We start from the raw sequence: 20,463 nt of genomic DNA, 5'->3' as shown, positions 1-20,463 counted from the left end.
GACACCCCTGGCTAGCACTGAGGAACATGATATGAAATGGCATCATAAAACCAAGTCTCTAGGTTTACTGTATGATCCTGGGAATGCTGTTGAGAATGTTAGTCATTGAAAAGGCAGGTGTTTTTTTTTTTTGTTTTGTTTTGTTTTTTTTACAAAAACGAAAAGGTGAAATTTTCTCAACTTTTAGAATCAGGAATACATGGGCTTTTCCAATCTGGTTTTCTTTCTGGATATCTAGAAGCTGGTTCTGGATTACTTGTCTCTTTTCTTTGGCTGCTAAAAAATTTATGTGCTAGAACATATAGCAAGAGGAGAGGGCCTCAAACTATAAAATAGGACCTCAAGGTATACAATCAGGCCTCACTTAGCCTTTCATCCCTATTTCTTCTTTTATACTAAATTTACTTCATCTTTTCAGAGTGTGTGTTCATCTTTGTAAGCCAGTCCAAATCCCTTTCAGAACAAGCATGGGGTAAAAATAAAACTAAAGATAAGAGTCAAGGTGCATGTTATTACCCCTACTAAATAGTGAGCTCTTGTAAGCAAGGGCCAGACATTGCCCCACTTTGAAATTCCCATAGCACCTACTACTGTGCTTTCCTTCTGAATGATACTTGGAAGTTAAGCAGCAGATTATATAAGTTTTGATAGCACTTTGTTGCCTGAATTATAAAATAAGCACTATATCAATGAATTGATCTTCTGTCTTCAACACAATTCACACAAATGTGAAAAGAGGTATGTATAGGTGTTTACTGTAGCATTAAGAGCAGTAGCCTTAAGGCTCAACCACAGGGAAATGGTTAAACATATGGATACAGCTGTACCATCACACATACAGACATTTAAATTAACAAGATGATATGAAGGCAGACTGCAAAATGATCAGCTGTTCATAAATAAATAACTCTGGGCATGATTTTGTAGAGAAAAAGGTCTACAGGCCTATAGCTCAAAATTGGTAACTGACAGTGTTTGGGAGTGAAATCAGGGTAAGTGGGAATGCGGGAGGGGGAAAGGGGAAATTCCATTTACTCTCCTGAGTACTGATTGTTAATATTTTTCATAATAAGCTAGTTTCACTTTTGTGATTAAAAAGCACTAGAGAAAACATTTATGATTTTAAGCTATAAATCATTCTCAAATCCTCCAACTGCATGTGTTAAGGATTGGTTCAGAGAGATGATGCTGAAGTTGTCAAATATGAGCCTTGGCTCTGATGTCAGGCCTGCCCCCTTGACCACCTACGCTTCAGCCTTTACATTGCCCTGATTCTTCCATTTCCCCACAAAACATGTAAGAAATCTGTCTGGTAGCACTAACCGGGTTCTAAAAATATGAAAAGGCAAGGAACCTTAATATGAAAAAAACTGTAGTCTTTATAAGGCCTTAAAATAGTATGTAACAAATTATGAAACATTTAAGTTAATTCCTAATTGTCTCGATATTTTTACATGTATTAGAGCAAACATGTCCATCAAGCAAGATTAGTTTTAAGAATCATGTCATATAACACTCTGTAAAGGGGGCATTTAAATTTCTTTAAGCATTTTCCTCAAATAAAATGTACTTCTTCCTCCCAATCCCACTAAATAAATACATATCAAGTAGGGAGAAATTTTCCTTATCTTTCAAATATACTTTTATGTGTTTGTATGGCACTAGAAATTGAACCTACAACCTTGCACTAACATGCTAGGCAAGTGCTGTAACACTGAGCTATACATCCAGCCCCAAAATGTCCTTTTTAATGGATTTTTAAGTCTATTTGGAAACAAGTAAATTAACTTGACCAAGGTAGTATCTCCATGTCTAAAAATTTAAAGTTAAATTAAAACCAATACATAAACTTATTCTAAGCTTCAGGATCCAAAATCAGGCTCCATGGGAATAGTCAGGTGGACACCGTAAGTCTGGGAGGTCAGAGATAAGATTAGAGAAGCCAGGGTAGAAAGCAATGAATAAATGCCTAGACAGCATTTGGGAAGATGAAGAAAGAAGGGTGAAAGAAGATAAGAGAAAGCATTTAGGACAAAGGATGACAAACACTGAAAAAAAAAAAATTATCAACTAAGGTAAGAAAAGCAGACAAGGGAGCAAGATAGGTCAAAGGGAAGATTCAACTAAGTGTAATGTCAATGATAAAAAGCAAGCAGTAACCAAGCAACATGCTGGGTGAACTCTGATACCAGTGTACTTTTTCTGCAGACCTTGTTTACTTGCTGGTGGGAGTATTAGTGCTGCAGTCAGATATTAATTGTTATGAAAAGGAAATCAAAAGCCTGCAGATAGGCTCTGCCCTTGATTAATTAGCTCCCAGATGCTGGTTGAGGCAGAAGCTTGAGCTTAGTTATAGATCATGAAACAGACTTCTAAGGAAGTCTCGATAGCCTAACCCTTAAAAAAAAAAAAAAAAAGGAATGAGGATCCTTTTCCAATTCTCAGTGAGGCAAGCAGCCAACTTCCTAACATGTTTGATCAGCAAGTGGGGTTTAGAAACAACACGTTCTATCCACTTTTTCTGCTCAAACTTCTCAAAGCTGGAAGGGGAGGTGTGAGCCTCCCACTTATCATGACACTTTGCATTACAAGCCCATGCTCCCTACCCAGCCTACGAAAGTGGACATGACCTAAATCCATCAGCCAATTTGTTCAGGATCCATTTGTCTTCTCACTTAGCCAGCAGATAAAAGTCTATTGCTCTTGTGAAATCTGTTTTCAAACCTGAGTTCACTTCTTCCTCTTCCATCAAAACTGTTTTGCTTTGAAGTATACAAAACTGGTGGGAAGTCCCCATTTTTGCATCTACCCCATCCAGCTGCTATTCAGTTATATGCATCCTATACCTCTCAGGCATCAGGTGCGCTCTTCTGTCCCACCAACCGGGATCAAGCCTAAATGAATTCTTAAAATGTAAGATAAGGGATATTAATCTGGAAGGAAAGATGAAGGGAGACACTGAGCTCTCTATCAACTGTATACCTCAGAACAGAAACAGTAATAGAATAGAAATAGAAACTTGTTTTGAACACATATACTTAATTATGTTCTGGGTCTCAAAATAAAAATGTATTTTGTACTGTTATCATCCAGAAATGTTTCAAAAACTGCTTTAGATAAGCCTTTGTCATTTCGTCAAATCTGCCCCCCGCTTGACATTGGTCCCATTGTTAAGCATCTCTTTGCCCCCATGCAGGATATCAAGCTCTGAGAAGACTTCCAGCTATCTTCATTGGCTATTTTCAAAAACCTTGGCCTTTTACACAGATTTCACAAGCTCCTTCTCTTGTATCCAACAGGACTGCCTTCTCCCTGAACAGTCTAGCATTCTGAGCAAAGAAACATCTTATGCTATTTCTGCCTTATCCTGCTTCCTCAGGTCTGGGATCTTCTTGTAGCACATCCAACTGTCTCACCAGGAATAGCAGGCCTCAGAGCAGTAGGACTTCATTTCTTTGTGTGCTACCTTTCATCCCCACAAGAAAAAGTACCACCAAAGTCACTCTTGAAATAACCTCAGGCTTTCTTACAAAATTAGCCTCATTTTTCCTGTCATGATGCATTCTCTGGTGTAATACATACCTCCAGTGCCTGTTACCGATGCCAGGTGAACATAGTCATCCCTACTGTTCAGTTAAAGTCTGTTTCCCTTTCTGTGAACAGATGGTTACTTCCACCTCCGTATTGTTAACTTCTTCCGCTCACAGGACAAATGGAAGGAGGAAAAGCACAACAAGGTGACTATACCAGCTTAGTGGGATCTTTTCCTCTCTCAAGGACAAGGGTACAAGCTGTCTAGCACAACTCCACCCCTACGCCTGCCCTCCCTTGTCCAAGTGCCCACAGTTCTCACCAAGACAATTAACTCATTATCTTTCTCAAGAAAAACTAGTTTTCTATATCTTAGTATAGACTATTCAGCTTACTTTTCTCAGCCAAACTAAGTATCCCACTTCTTAACCTTCCAAGAGATACTAAAGCCTAAATTAATTCTTAATCTGTAAAATATGGGATATTAATCTGGAAGGAAGGGTAAATGGAGACTTTGAGGGTTTCTTGCAACTTAAACTGATTGGTTTCCTCTATTAAAGGGAAAGCCAGCTTTGAAAGGAGGACATAGACACCAGACCTCATTCAGAGCATGGAGGGAAGAGAGTGAACAGATCTGATAACTGTAGAATAGGTGCATTTGATACTGAGGGACAAAAAACACTCTCTAAGAGAAAGGGACAGAAGGGCCCATCACACCTTAGGTTCACTCTAGAATTTGCCTCAAAACTGTACTATATCCTTTTTGACACCTGGCCCTCTCCCACTCCCAATCAGGAATCCAGGGCTCCTTTACACTTTAGTTATCTGGCTGTAGAGGGCCTTCCATCCCCTCTGAAGCCCATACTTCCTCTTTCCCACTCCTTTGCAGGAATGCTCCCAATCAGTCAAGGACTGAGTTAGACTTCAGATAGCACCCTGTTCCCAAGACTCCCCTTGGTAATCAAATTAATCTCTCCAAAGAAGATTTCAGAAAAATGAAGAAAAAAATATGCCAACTCTTCCATTTGTACCCTGGGTTCTATTCAGAAAACCCCGACAAGGATTCAGCTTCTCTGGAGTTTACGATAAACGTTTCAGCCCCACGACCACAGCCATACCTAGACACTTCCAAGTAAGTATAGAGCTTTAGCAGCCAAAAGCTATAATTCTTTCCACCAGGGTAAAGAAGGCTTAGAAGGAAAAGAAAGAGAAAAATGATGATAATGACTAAGCAGCTGGGTTCAAGGCAGTCAGCCTAGACAGAGAAAACTCAGGCAATTTGACACAGTAAAGATTCAAAACTCTGGAAGGAGGCGATGTGGCAAAAGGAGTTGCAGAGATAGGAATAAGAAAAAAAAGCATCCTCAAAATAAATTATCCTCTGGATCATCATATGGTGCAAGAGAGGGGTGGCAAACTAAAATCCATGGTTCTTCAAGTCATTCTTTCAAAGTTTCTAACATGACAAGAGTTCACATTTCTAATTTAGTTCCATCCATTCAGGAAAAACAAGGGGAAAGATTATTTACCTCATATAAAGCATACTTAAAAGGGAACTGGAATTCTTCAATTCATTACATTGGCTACACAAAGGTAAGGCTATATTCCACTCCATATGCTTACATAGCAGTATCTCATCTAAAACACCCCCATACAAGGTTCACTCTTCGCAAACCCATTTGTGGCTACATAAAAGGTTTTATTAAAATGACACTTTTTTGGTCTACTTCACACTTCAATTCCCACTATCCACACAAACTCTTCCATCTTGCCCCTCAATTGCTCTCTGGATATAAACACTTGTCAAAGATCACTCTTTAAATTGTACAATTTTATATTTTAAAAAAGTGCACATTAACTCTCAAACATTGTATAATTAAGAAAATACAGACCAGCCACAGTGACCCTTAAATGAACCTAGACAAAAGTGCTTTCACAGAGGATTCCTACAGTTTGGGAACCGGCATTACAAACCCCATTTCAAGGTCGGGTAAACCGAGGCACTTAGTTTTAATAAACTTGGCAGGGGTTTCAGTGGTAGAGCTGGAAATAGAAACCAATTTCTCCCTGACTGAGCTGGGTCCCTTTCCCACTGGACTCTTCTGCACTCGGGTGGCTAAAAATGGGACCCACTTGAGAGCTGCAAGGGTAAATAAAAGCTACTTGTTTGGGAAGGAGATGGGGGCTGCGGGAGGCTGGGGGGGGGGACGGTCACCCACTTGATGCGCCTGCTTGTGTGCAGGTCTCCAGCAAAAAAATGAGCTTTTCCTGGATACCCAAAGGTTGCACCCACCCGCTTTGGGCTCAGACCCCGGAGACGCCTCCAACAGGGAGGGGATCCCAGATCGCGCAGCCGGGAAACGCAAATGGAACGCGGGGCGGCGCGGGGGCCGTGGGCCCGGGACTCCATCTGCTCCCGGAGCGGCGCGGGGGCCGGCGGGCGAGGAGGATGCTGCGGCCGCCCCGCACCTGCAGCAGCCCGCCCGGGGCCCTGCCGCCTCCCGCGCGGGACGCCCCCCCAGCCTCGGGGCGCGGGAGCCCTCGGCCGCGCTAGGCCGGCTGTGGGAAGCCGCGGCGACCCTGCCCGGGCGGCGCGAGGCGAGCCCGCCCTGGTCCCCGAGCCCCGTCCAAACGGCGTCACCTGTGCCGGGTCCCGGGGCGACTTGGGCACGGGCGGCGACAGCGCCGGGCCGGGAGTGGGCGGCAGTGGTTACAGGCTCCTGGTCATTCGGCCCGGCCCGAAGGCTGGTGCCGGCCAGAGCCACCCCCGCGAGACGCTCGCGGGAGCCAGGGAAGCCGCGGGCTCCGGGCCGCTTGGAGGAGCAGTCGCCGAGGCTTCAGCTGCCGCGCGGCCGCCGCGCCCGCCCGAAACTGCGGGCTCGGGTTACCGCAGAGCGGCTCCTTAAAGGGGCCGCGGCTGCTCCGGCTCCGGCTTCGGTTCCCCACGGCTCCGACCCCTGGGCCAAAGTGGGCGGGGCCGCGAAGAGGTCCCAGGGGCCCACCTCCGGGTCCTGAAACTGAAGTCCCGGAAAAGGACTCCAAATCGCCCACACCTGAGGTAGGCTGCAGTGGGATCCTGGAAGATCACACCTCACCAGCGGCACAGCATGTGGTTCCCGGGATTTCCAAAGCAAGTAACCAAACTCAGGAGTGGAGAGAACTGTGAGTCCGCCTCCGCAGCGGTCTGCACCGGGACTAGCCACATAACCAGAAATCTTTTTAGATTATGAATTGACATTCTGCCCTAAATATCCAAATACTGTGTTAATGAACAGCATGATTTGATCACCAGAAAGGAGACGAAAGGGCAACTGCTGCTTCTTCCTGCCACGTCTGACATGGCCAAAGTCGAGACCCGCCCCATTCTCCTTTGGGGCTGCAGGTGCATTCCAAACTAGGTAGAAGGCATGTGGAAGAGGCCTGTTCTCTCTGAGCAGCCTCCTCCAGAATTCCTGAAAAACATTCTTTATGGCTGCACCAGCGCTCTACCTACACCTGCCTGGAGCCCCCTCTGTTGTCTGAAGCAAGATTTGAAATTTTGAAGCTGGCTAAGAATCTCAAGTTGCCCAGAGCATAAACTTTGCCTTTAAATATATTTTCAACCTTTTATATATGGCGACGAAAACTGGATCAACCACAAAGAATTGTGTGGAATAAAAATAATAAGAGCAAAGTCCCCCCTCCCGCTTTTTTTTTTTTTTTGAAAGGACATAAGTTCTAAATAAGTAATTTGTAAACACCACCGTTAACGACACAGGATAGTTACTTGTGAGAAATATCCATCAATAGAGCTAACATATTTGACCTAATATATACATGCCCATAAATACAGATCTGCTTCAAATTTGGGCCAGAACACATACACACACCCACACACACACAACAAAAAAACAAAAAACCTCACACACCCTGTCCATATTTATTTTCAAGGGAAAAGCAATATAATTGAAATCAAAACCTGACATTCTGTCCATCTATTTATTAGAGCTGTGTGACTTTAGCTAACTGAATTTTACGGAGGCTCAATTTATTCATATACAAAATGGTAATAATAATTCAGTTACTTCTGAAGACCCAGTCTTAGCAAAAGAAGCTCAGACTAACTTGGAAAATACAAAATGTGCTATAGGGACAGAAACCTGTCCTGTATTCAGGAAGGGAGGAAGATCCATCCTGCAGGCCCCCAAATGCATATTCCCTTTTTGCTTCCTAAGATTCAGAACATACCAGGCAGGGCAGCAGTGCTCTTTGACCACATCTGTTTCATCATAGTTGCTTCACAATGTGTGTAGTACCTGACAATTTTGGTTATTTCTTAACTCCTTGGGCAGGATGATTGTATGTGGACATATGTGGGGTCAGCCCACAGAGAGGATAGATTTCAGTGTCATCTCAGGACTCTGGATCAAAACTACCCCCCTACAGACAGACACTAGTATGAATGTCAGTGGTGGCTGTTAGTTGTTCGGTTCTATTCTGTTAGTTGTTAGTTATTCTGTTATTATTATTAATAATAATTTGTTAACAATAGCAAGAACTCAGGCCAAGTAAACCCACAGAATACACTACATGTCCCACTGTATTCCTTCATGTTAGGCCTCTATAAATGCATCACCAAACTGCAAGAAAGACAAAGCCTGAGATTCAAAAGGATTATTAAATATTAAATGTAAATATTACTTAAATGTTAAAATTTGAAAACTAATCAAAACTCAGTGACCTTGAGGGACAGACTACATCAACTACATTTTTTCCTGAAAATTTTAGTGCAGCTTAATTTCTTTAAAATATCACTTTTGTTATTTACATTTAGATCTTTAATTATTCTTACCTTTGTTTTACCAATATTCCCTTTCTAATGATACTTCTTCAAAATTCTGTATTTACTCCAAAGTTTTTCTGCATTTTAAATGTGAAGTATGAAGGCTGAATTGCACTTTTTGTATCTTTGTTCCTAGAAATGGTTCAAGGAAACAGTTCAGAAAAATTAAATTATTCATCTGCACTTCAAAAAGTACAAAAATTCTCTTAATTGAAGCAAATTTTCCTGATGAACTTCTCTTTCCCAAGGTTCTTAAACTTCTAAATAGAGTCATTTGTTTGAAAAACTGAGACCAAAAGCTACTTCTTGCTAAGATAGCAAGATAAAAGTGTTTTGGAAAACTGCCTCAATTCTTCACTAGGCTGTTAGTGGCAGCCGAACACTTTGATCAGAAAGGTTTGAGTAGTAAAAAGTAAATAACCTCAAGTACTACACTTTTTCCTATGTTGGAAAAAGTGTATCAAGAATTTTTGTGAGACTTTATGAGCATTTAAAAGTATATTCATCTGTGTTTTTGAAATTTCTAGAAAGAAACTATTTCAGGATATTATAACAATTAATTATTTTATGTGATTTTTCCCCATAATGAATATGTGTTGCTTTTTCTGCATTTTATTTATAAAAATAAAATTTTTCTATTTTTCTACATGGGTGAAAATTCACATTTTCTTTTTTCTCATTTTTTATACTAATTATTGTGCATATTAATTGTATAAAATAATTGGGTTTTGTGATATTTCCATATAAGCATATAACATTTTGTATCCTCAAATGGTTCTTAATGGCTTATAATAAAAACATTCATCCTTAAGTCACATCAGTCTCTGCCCTACTCCTTTCCACCTATTTTGCCCCATATTCCCTACAACACAGCTGTATGTTCTTCAATTCCTAATGGAACCCATATTCCAATGTTACTTAATTTTCAGTTTTAGATACTACTTATTGACATCTTGTCATGGTATTGGAAAATAACATGCTGTTTACACACCAGCATCACCACCACTTTGCCCCCACAGCCTTGGCTTGACACATCACATTCAGTAAACAATAATTAGAGTTTACATCATTCATAACAAAATGTAAATATCATGGCATTGCTGAATCAAGTAGTGTGCCATAATAATACTTTTCTTGAAAATATGTTCCTGGAGTTAACAATTGCCTTGCTTTTTCACTTTTAAAATAATCTAAACCTAAATTTTGTCTAAAATCCTTAACATATCTATCCAATGTCCATTAATAATACCTTTCAATGCCCAAACATGACTGAGTTTACTCTTATTTTGCTGCAGTAGACTCCAGTGGTTTACTCAGAGGGGATACATAGGGAGAAAATATTCACTTCCATGTCTGAAAATGCATTCTGTTCTTATTACTGATTGATAATTTAGATAGGATTGAGTTCAATTTCCTATAGACTGTAAAAACATTATTCCACTGTCTTTTACTTTTAATGCTGCTATTGAAATGTCTAATGTCTTTCTAGTTTCCAACTCCTCTGTATTTTATCTGTTTTTCTTTCTAGAATTTTCCCTGGTAGTCTAAAGTTTCATAATGATGTATTTTAGAATAGGTCTTTAAAAAAACAATTGTATTGAACATTAAATGGTCTTTTATCTGCAATTTTTTCTTATATTTCTTCAATAATTTCCTCCCTACCTTTTTCTCTGTTCTCTCCTTGTGAATTCTTGTTAATAGGCTATTAGACTATCGACATTAATTCTCTAAATTTGTCATCCCTTTATTCTACTGATCATCTCTGCATCTTTCTTTTCCATCGTCTGAGACAGAAATTGTCAAAGGGAGGAGTTGGAAGGTTGATTTCTCTGCCCTAGGGCAATGTGACAATGTCTGTAGATAATTTTGGTTGTCACCACAGGAAAGAGCAGATGCCTTGGCATACAATGAGTAGAGGCCAGAGTGGTTGCTAATCATTTTACAATGCACAGAACAGCCCCCACAGCAACAACAACAACAAAAATTCCCTGCCCCAAATGGTCATAGTGAGAAATCCTGGGCCAGGAGAATGCCTTAACTTTATCTTCTAATCTTCTACTAAAGTTCTGTTCCAAACATATATTTCATTTTCAAGGGTTCTTTCAATTCTTTAGTTAGCCCTTTTATTGTGGGAACTCTCCGTGGAAGAATAAATCCTTTCTCCAGAGAAGAAACATTAATCTCAGAGGGGTATTATATTGATGGTGGTACCATTAGGATATAGTACCCGAGTCCAGTCTGGCTACATGAAGGACCAGGGGGTTCAGAGTTCAGTAAAACAATCACTTTAGAGTAAACCTCCTTCAGTCTAATGCCCCACCCCTCCCCTCCACAGTATACCCCACAGCCAAGTGCTATCTACTCTAAACACTTACTTTAGTCCCTCTTACACTTGGCCAAGCCAATTACCACTAATTAACCCATCTTCAGCTTCCAAAATATATTGAAATCTTTCATCTCTTGGAGATTTTTTTCTCCATCCTTAAAAAGAAAAGTAAATAATTCTTATAAATGAAACAAAGTTTTCCGATGAATACTCTCATTTTATTGCTATTTGCAAAGATCACTTCCATAATATTTAAAAAGGAGGGTCTTATTTTTGTATTATAAAAAATTAATAACAGAAAGGAATCCAGAACAATGGCATGGGAAGAACCACAGTTCTGTTTTTTTTTTAATTTCCAACTTATTTTTTAATTGTGTCAAAAATTATTTTTTTTAGATTTATTTATTAGTTGAAACTAATGTTACCAATCACTATTTATATGATGTGTAACTTTTAGATCAATTTGTTAAATATCCTTCCAGATACTTTTCTATACATACTTGCAAATACTATAAGGTTTCATAGGAAAAAATGGGAGGGAGGATTAAAACAGTACCTTATTGGACATGTAGGAATTTTACCATTGGACCAAATTTTCAGTTTTCAGATAAGGCAAAATAGTAATGTGTTGAGAAAGTAAATTTAAAACTCAAAGCCAGCTCCAGATTTAATGGGAAACACTAGAAGAGCCTGGCTCAAGTCAAGAGAAAGACAAAAGGGATGCCTATTCTTCCACTACTAATTTAAGGGATACTAGAAATACCAGTTGTGGGAACTGGATGAAAGAGAGAAAGTGACCATATCAATACTAGGAAAAAAATGCAAAATTGTCACTATTGATAGATGATGATATGATATTATGAAAGTCAACTAAAATATACATGCATATTTTAGTAAATAAGTATGAATATATCAAAGAAAATCAACAAAAATACATAAATAATAGAAAATTAAGTATGGATCAGGATATAAAATTAATTTAAATACATACATCCTTTCTTGGAACTACTTTAATTGTATACACATGTGTACACCTACATGTATATATACATGCATACACACATACATGTATACATATGTACGCACATAGAATACTTCTTTACAAAATAAAAGAATGAAAAGATCCTGTTATAACTGCAATAAAGAGTGCCTAAGCAATTACCAAGAATACAAGTAACAATAAATGTTGGTGAGGATGTGGGAAAAGAGGTTCACTCATATATTCCTGGTGGGACTGCAAATTGGTACAACCACTCTGGAAAGCAGAATGGAGATTCCTCAGAAAACTTGGAATGGAACCACCATTTGACTCAGTTATCCCATTCCTCAGTATATACCCAAAGGACTTAAAATCAACATACTACGGTAACACAGTCACATCAATGTTTGTAGCAATTCAATTCACAATAGCAAAGCTATAGAACCAACCTAAGTGCCCTTCAACAGATGAATGTATAAAGTAAATGTGATATATATATATATATATATATATATATATATATATATATATATATATATATATATATATACACACACACAATGGAATATTACTCAGCCATAAAGAAGAATGAAATTATGCATTTGCAGGTAAATGAATAGAACTGGAGACTATCCTTCTAAGTGAAATAAGCCAATCCCAAAAAACCAAAGGCCAAATAGTCTCTCTGACATGTGGATGCTAACACACAATAAGAGCGGGGGAGAATAGAAATTCATTTGATTAGACAAAAGGCAATGGATGGAAAGGAGGAGGCATGGAAATAATAAAGACAGTAAAATTAATCAAATATAACTTTTCTATGTTCATATATGAATATGTGACCAGTGAAACTCCACATCATATACAACCACAAGAATGGGATCTTAATTAGAATAAATTATACTCCATATATGTACAATATGTCAAAATATACTCTTACTATCATGTATATCTAAAAAGAACAAATAAAAACAAAAGCAAGTGCCGCAGTCTGGCTGGGCACAAGATCACGAGCCACTCACAGCTTTGTAGATTCAAACAGCAATTCTTTATTCCCGAACTCACACCGGCCTCTACAAACACGTTCTGGGGAAATCCAAGTTCTGCAGCCGAAATACACCTACTCCCCCAGGCTTTTAATCCCAAAATACCTTCTGAATTCCAGGAGAACTCAACAGGAACTCAGGCAGCAGGATACGCCCTATTCCCAGCAGGAATAACCTTAAACAGGGAACTGCCCTAAACCCAGATTATCTTAAACCAGGAACACCCTAAACCCAAATTGTCCTAAACCAGGAACGCCCTAAACCCAAGGAGCTTCCTAAAACCTGCAGGATACACCCTAAACCTGGATCCACCCTTGTCCTTGAGCAGGGTCACCTTTCTCAAACATACTTGCAATGTCACAGTGAATGTCCAAGGCAAGTCCATTTCCACGAGTCCTTCCTCTAAGCAACAATAGGGTACGCTGGCAAGGAAATTTCGATGCATCATTCCTACTTGGCAATGGCCCTCAGCAAGCAAGGGGTCTGGGCTTGTGGCTCAGCAATAGAGTGCTCACCTAGCACGTGTGAGGCACTGGGTTCAATCCTCAGCATCACATAAAAATAAAATAAAGGTGTCCAACTACAACTAAAAAAAATATTAAAAAAAAAAAAACAAAAGCAAGGAACTGGATGAAAACCTTAATTCAATGGTGAACTACAATTTTTCACATTTTGTTGAGAAACAAAATCCAAGCCTTTCAAATTAAATTTAGAGTGAAATTGTGGAGAAGTGACATAAAATAAGTAAATATAGCATTAAAATGAGGGCTTCAAAAATTTTGAAGAACTCTAAATTTTCAAGGCTAGACAAAATAGTAAACCAAATTTGCAAAATAAACTTATTCAAACTCAAAGAAATAGTCCCTAAGAATAAATTTAACAAGGAATATGCAAAATTTATAAGGAAAACTTGAAACATTCCTTCATGACCCAAAGTAGAACCTGAACAAATGAAGAGTCAAACTGTGTTTGGGATTAAAAAAAAAAAAAATCAATGTATACCAATTCTTCCTAAATTTTAATTAAAAATTTTTTACAATCACAATGAAAATGCCAACAAATTATTTTCTTGAATACGGCAAACCGATTCTAATGTCCATGTATAAAAATAAACAAGCAAGAATAATTTTTCTCAAACTCTTGTAAAAAAAAATTAGTGAGGGACTGGAGTTATAGTTCAGTGGTAGAGCGTATACTTGCCGCATGCACAAGGCCCTGAGTTCATTTCCCAGCACCCAAAAGAAAACAAATAAAAGATTATGGAATAACCCTCTCTATATTAAAAACATACTACAGAACTTAAATAATTACATACTTGAGGATTTTATAGGAATAGAATAATGGAATTAGTAGAAACTCTAGAAATAAACTCAAATAAGCAGCATCTTAAATCCATAGGATAATATGAATTTTTAAATAAACGCATCCAGACAAAATGAAGTTAAATCTATATCTCATACTGTACATTAAGATATATTCCAAATGGGTCAAAGATTTAAATATAAAATGTAAATACACAAAGGTATATAAGACATGGGTAAATTCCTTTCTTGCCTTAGAATGGGAAGATATTTATAATTTTATCTCAAAATCCAGAACCCATAAATATTAATAAATCTAAAAATGAAACACTATTAATGGCTGAAAAATAACAGTAACATAAGCAAAGTAAAAATACAAATTATAAGCTGGGGAAAATATCTGATATTCAAATCACACATAAAGGGGTGCTTAATATGTAAGAAGCTTCTAGATAACTAGAAGAAAAAATCCAACCACTGAAGAGAAAAATAGAGGGCACTAACAGACATCACACACACAAAAATTGTAATTTGCCCTTAAACATTAAAAATTCCTAAAATATATTCCAATTAAAACCAACAAGCTCCACCCCATAAACAGATTGTTATTCTACTTCCCCACTACTCTGATTTTGGAGCATTTATCTTTCAGTATAGCTCTATGGATTGGTTCTACCTTCCACCATTTTTTGAAAAAGTAGCAAATTTATGAAACTGCCTTTTTTTTTCTTAAAATTCTAGATCAAAATTCCCATTAACAAGGCAAATAGACCTTACTGGGTAATGCTAGAAGTATCATTGTTTATCAACATATAAAATTCATGCCTACTGTTTTGTAACATAAAGAACTCATATATCAGTATAGCAAAAAATTAGTTTGCACATGTATATCTTGTTCCTTTGAACAAATTGTTCTTTAAAAAATAAAACTGATAGTTGAATCATTCATGAGTAATTTTCATAGACCTTAGAGCTAAAATACAATTTTAGGAAATTAGAAAAGTTCCTTTGGGATTAGGAATGGAACCATCATATGACCAACTCTACCACTCCTTGATACTTATCCAAAAGAATTATTCATCTGCATACTAAAGCAATACATGTATACCCACAGCAGCACAATTTCCAATAGCTAAGTTATGGCACCAGCCTTATGTTATGGCAGAAGTGGGCCTGCAGATCCATTGAATCTGCTTAAAGAGTCAGCTCTTAGGCATAAGAATCCTGAGGGTAGAAGACAAAGGAAGCTGAGATAATGAACTTTTAAACACCAGCAGGATCCCTAGTGCCCTGACCCAAGAACTTTAACACAAGGTGGAAAAGACTAGCATGGATATTAGTTTGAATAGGGCAAATGAAAACTCTTTCTTTGAGCTCAAAAAGATGCAAGAATTAAAACCAGGATTAAGTCTGTACAATGATTTGGTGTATAGGAGTGGAAGAGAAAATAAATGCCCTAGTAACCCACATATAAAGAGACCATAAACAAGGGGACAATATTTGAGGTTCATGGAAGGCCACCTTGCCCATGCTGCCACAGAGGACAACAGTGCCACATGGGCACCCACAAACACATTGTTCTATGTCCACACTCAGGAAATTGGCATTTACTTCAAATTACTCATCTCTGGAGTGATGTCAAAAACGACATTTATAAAGTGAGCGATGGGAAGATCTTCAATTTCCACCAAGACACCCTTCTCCAGGAGCTGGGCAGCAGTGTAATGAAGAGATGACTGCTTCTTCCCCTTCCTGGAACTCTTGTTGCTGGGGGCCAGGTGGTCCAGGCAGGCCTGGATGTACTGGTTGTTGCAGTCACCCTGCTCCTCATAGAAGGTAGTCTTAGAGCTCAGGGCCTGGAATGTGGCCTGAAGCTTCACCAGCTCTGCCTTCTGCTGCTGCCAGTGCCTGTGCTGGCTACAGATGTCTTGCTTTCTGGAAGCTGAGAGGGTCAGGATCTCCTTGAGGGAGTCCCCAGTGTGGAACTGTATGATATCAACCAACATCTGCTTGGTGCTTAGAAGCAGGCTCTGGGCATTGGTATCATCAGCATCTGCCTCTAGCCCTTAGAATTTGTTGGAGAGTATCAGGGACACTTTGAGATTGCTTTATCCATGTGACCATCTGCAGCTATGTTCTCCCTGATGAGGTCAGGGATGGTGGGCAGCTCCCCAAGGTCCTCTAGGAGCTGGTACAGGGGGTCCCAGTGATTAGGAGTTATTCAATCCTGATGCTCCAGCAGCAGCCTGTGCATGTTAACCAGCTTTCCCACCATGATGTGCACCATGGGTTTGGCCACAGCCACCATGTCTGAGTACTCATCCTTAGCAAACTGCTCTTCCAGCTCTGGCATCTGGCAGACTCTGCAGATGTACTTCCTGAACTTGAGGTGTGTCTTCTACAGATAGTCATTCAGGACCCACAGGTGCCAAGTCTCCCCAGAGAAGGCCTTGCCAGCCTGCATGCTGCAGGAGCTGGACTATAGCCCCTAAGGCATGGTGCTGTGGGGTGGCCAGGACATCACTTACTTCCAGGATCACAATGTCAGAAGCCACCACAGTGGGGTTCAGGAAGCCATAGTACAGCAGGTTCCCCACATTCTTATGGACCTCATTCCCTGTGGCATCAGGGAACTTATTTGCCAGTGTTGTCTTCAGAACTTTGGCCACATACCACAGCCCATATGGAATTTGGCTCAAAAATGAAATGATGGCTACAAGGAACTTACCAATCATTGCAAGAAAGTTGCCAAGGAGATGTCCAGCCATCTCTGGACCTTGGGGTGGCTCATGGGCTGCTTAGGGGTGACATCATAGGGAATATGGCTGCACTGCCCTGTCTGGGCTTTAGTCTGGTTGATCCAGCTCTAGTAGATGTGGACAGGGTCTGTGTGGACACTAAGCACCTTGTCTCATGATTTGTGCCCAGCCAGACTGCGGCATACCTGGTAATGTTGACCATCTCATTCCACCATCTTTCCTACCCCCCTAATCCCTCCTCCCTCCCCTTTGCCCCATCCAAATTTCTTCCACTCATCCCTTACCCCCACCCCATTATGAATTAGCATTCATTTATCAGAGAAAATATTTGGCCTTTAGTTTTATGGGATTCTTCTTGGTCAGTTTCTTTCAGTGGGAGCCACTTCCTGTAGGGTGATCTGGTTTTTCACCAGCAGGCCAATCTTGATGTCCATAGGATGAGGTCCTGCCCCAGCTGCTGATTGGAGCAGATCTTTCTGACCATCTCTTCCTGGAGCTTCAGCAGCTGGGCCTCTGCTGACAAGTTCTGCTGGCTTTGGTTCAGGAGGTGGGCAAATCTGTGCACCACACTGAAGGGAGGATGGGCTGCATGCTAATATGGAGCAGAATTTTTCACTTCTGTGTTGGCCGTGGCGGGGTTGCTCAACATCTGCTCTATCTAGGCTGCCTTGCCTTCCTTGATAGCCTGATTGATAGCAGCCACACCAAGGACCATTCTCAGCTGTGCTTGTGTTCTGGTTGGCTCTGACCACTCCCTGGTGGATCTCCTCCGGCCACAGCACAGCTCCAGGATTCCCTGTCACCTTGGCCTTCTGTCTTTTGGCTGCCACAAGTAAGAGATGATACCAAGGAGCAACAGGAAGCCTGACAAGTCTTCTCAGAGCTGCCTTGGTCCAAAGCCTCATTGATAAGGCTGACCACAAGGACCTGATTGGTATCTTCTTGGACCTGGGCATGTTCCCTGGCTCACGGTGCCCTGCAGGTCATTCCAACTCAGGAAGGTAACATCCACTCCATGCACCTGTCGCAGCTTCACCAAGACATCAAAGTAACACAGAGCATTTTCTCCTTCTACCTCTGCTAGGCCAGTGATGGGATTCGCCAGACTGTTCCAGAAGCCACAGGCATCCCTGGCCTCCAGGTTCCTGTTAATCAGGACTATGGCTGACAGCATCTCCATAGCCACGAAGAACTCCTCCTGGAAAAGCTCTCCCTGCTGCTGTCGCTGGGGCACTGCTAGCTCCTGCTGGTACACAGTAGCAGAAAGGGGTACCCTGGAGGCAGCTCCTTCACTGTGTCCATGGCCACTCCCCTCTGAATGGCTTTGTTGACCCACCTCACAGCCTGGAGCATGGCTTGTTCTGACCACTCTCGCTGTTGGCTGCAGCCACAGCAGTCTGATCTTCCTCCTTTTCCAAAAGCTCTACCAGGCCCACCTCCTGTGCTTTCTGCTCTCTGTTTGAGGTTACTTGTTTCAGATACTAGTCAGCAAAGTCTCTCCTCACCTCTTGCAGGGTCAGAGCAAGGTCCTTAAGGGCCTCAAGCAAGGCTTCTGGGTTCTCTTTCCAGGGCTTCATCAATGACTTCTAGAGCTTCACAGACATTGACATGGTTGATGTTGCCCTGGATTTTAGTCTGGGTAAGGTAGCAGTCATAGAGGTCCTGGCTTTCTCTGTCATCGTGGTTCCTGGCACTGGCAGCCTTCTCCATCTTGGCCAGGGCCAACATTTCCTGGTAGATGGCTGTCAGAGGCTCTCAAAGATTCCCCAGAAGAGCACTAGGATTCTGCAAGGTAGCCAGCGTGTCCTGGACCACCCCTCACTCCACTGCTTCATCGATGGCAAGGATGGCTATGTGGATTGCAGTCTTATCTACAGAAAATTCTCTGGCCAGGATGCCCCCCATCTTGCTGAAGGCAGTTCAGAGGCCATGTTGCTGAGTTCCTCAGCTGTTGAATTTCACTTTCACATATAAATCATGTATGTATCGGAGGGGCCAATCCCAACTAGGAGAGGAAGAGATTGAGAGCATGAATGCAGTAGATAACCTGGGGCATGTTCTTCTTGTCATAGATGTCTGTGGTCTCTGGGAAGAAGGTCCAAGGCAGACTGATGTGGGCTATTGCAGACAGCAAAAGTTGAGGGTGTCTGTGTGATGGAAATACAAGCCTTCTGCCTGGTACTGCAGCTGCTCCACATCACAGATCTTCTTCAAGGGAACCACAGAGGGTGCAAAACAGTGGCCCCATTTAGCCAGCAGTGCTCCATTGCAGAGGCTGTCCTTCAGCTATACCAGGGAGGGAAAGCTCCTCCTTCAAGTAGGCCTCCATTTAGCACTTGGCTTCTTCTAGCCAACAAAGGTACTAATAGGAAACATTCTTCCTCCTCTGTTCATCCATTTCCTCAGCTCTGAGGTGTTCATAGGCTACCCAGTCCCAGCCCACTCTTCTCCCCTCCATGTTCCTCCTTCTTATAACCATATTTTTAATATACAAACTTTTTCTCCCTTAAATATTTATCACCCAAAATGATCTCCTCTGTCATTATGACTATTGTTCATACAATAATAGTATTACTATAATCAGTTTACTCATCAAATTTGAATCATGTTCATTACTAATTGTTGTCCCATTTTAGATATTCTATATGAGAAGTCAGAAGCATTAAGAATAGCAGTTATTATTTACCTAGAAAATAGATATGCTAATTCACATCTCCCACTTAGTCTTTGGGCCTGTATTCTGTGCTTTTTAGTAAAAACAAAACATTTTTATTCTCCAACAAGTAACAGTTTTGAAAAATTACCCATCCCATCCCTTTTAAAAATATACTAAGAATATTTTAAAAGAAGAAAAACTAGTTTTAGTGAGAAAGATATTTTATGGGGATTTATTTTCTACAAAGAAAAGTACGATTCTGGTCTCAGATTTTAAAATTCTCCTTGTAGTAAATACAAGATAAAATATCATTTTTGAAAGACAGTTATAATTAAATTTTAGCTTCAAACTTTGTTATACATATTCTAGAATAAAATGTGTATTATCCCTAAATGCTAACAATATTGAAAAATCAAAATGTTGAGAGAAATGGGTTGTGGAGTAAGGAAAAAATGAAACTACTAATATTCTCTATGTAGCATAACTATAGTATCATTAATGAAAACACTATCAGTATAAGGAAATTTAACTTGATATATTAATTCTATCTCTAATCAAATAAAAAGTGAAGAAGTTAACAAACAAAAAATAAAAGTGAATGTCAGAATTTTAAAGCACAGAAATTATTTCTTTAGACATAAATAAGAAGCTCATTTTGTCTCCCAACATTTACAGTGTGGAAGCATATACTAACATTTATAATAGATAGAAATTGAGGTCGTCAGAATTCAGATGACCTTTGGATAGAATCATTTTTCAGATGGAGTATTATTTCCAAGGGTTCTCCATCTCTCCACATGGCTAACAAGATCAGCCAAGCCACCACAGAGACCTGGAAGTCACCCTTGACTCCTTCCTGTTCCCACAGCACCCAGTGTCTACATTAGGACAAGTGCACCCAAACTAATCTCCTTTGCTCAGTCTTGTTCCCACACACATCTCTTCTCATTAGCCTCTATTTGCTGCCACCAATAAGAAAATAAATTTTTTTTAAATTCAGAAACAAATAAAATCATATTCATTCATTCATTCAAATTTTGAAT

General features: G+C 40.2%; 2 protein-coding genes and 1 pseudogene across 13 annotated transcripts in view; 1 reads left to right on the top strand and 2 right to left on the bottom strand.

Moving 5' to 3' along the window:
• Positions 1–6,747, bottom strand: part of Tlcd4 (TLC domain containing 4) — a 49,121-nt gene extending 42,374 nt beyond the window's left edge. For 4 of the 12 annotated variants that reach the window (XM_078026784.1, XM_021727997.3, XM_078026787.1 and 1 more), the window contains exon 1: positions 3,583–4,902. The gene's annotated coding sequence lies outside the window, so the exon portion shown is untranslated. Of the gene's footprint in view, positions 1–3,582; positions 4,903–6,172; positions 6,487–6,533 lie in introns of those variants that run through there. The other 8 variants (XM_078026785.1, XM_078026788.1, XM_021727999.3 and 5 more) reach the window with 4 other exon arrangements.
• On the top strand, positions 5,061–6,166 carry LOC144368149 (uncharacterized). The gene is made up of 2 exons (XM_078026790.1): positions 5,061–5,679; positions 5,774–6,166. Exons 1-2 carry the CDS (start codon positions 5,443–5,445, stop codon positions 6,083–6,085), a joined length of 549 nt encoding a protein of 182 aa, XP_077882916.1. The 5' UTR covers positions 5,061–5,442; the 3' UTR covers positions 6,086–6,166.
• On the bottom strand, positions 6,256–19,222 carry LOC144368578 (ras GTPase-activating-like protein IQGAP3 pseudogene; annotated as a pseudogene).
• Between the last annotated feature and the right edge of the window lie 1,241 nt (positions 19,223–20,463).

This window comes from Ictidomys tridecemlineatus, chromosome 11 (assembly GCF_052094955.1).
Source record: "Ictidomys tridecemlineatus isolate mIctTri1 chromosome 11, mIctTri1.hap1, whole genome shotgun sequence".
Classification (NCBI taxonomy): domain Eukaryota; kingdom Metazoa; phylum Chordata; class Mammalia; order Rodentia; family Sciuridae; genus Ictidomys; species Ictidomys tridecemlineatus.
Note: the sequence above shows the minus strand (reverse complement) of the source record. Positions and strands in the feature narration are given on the sequence as shown.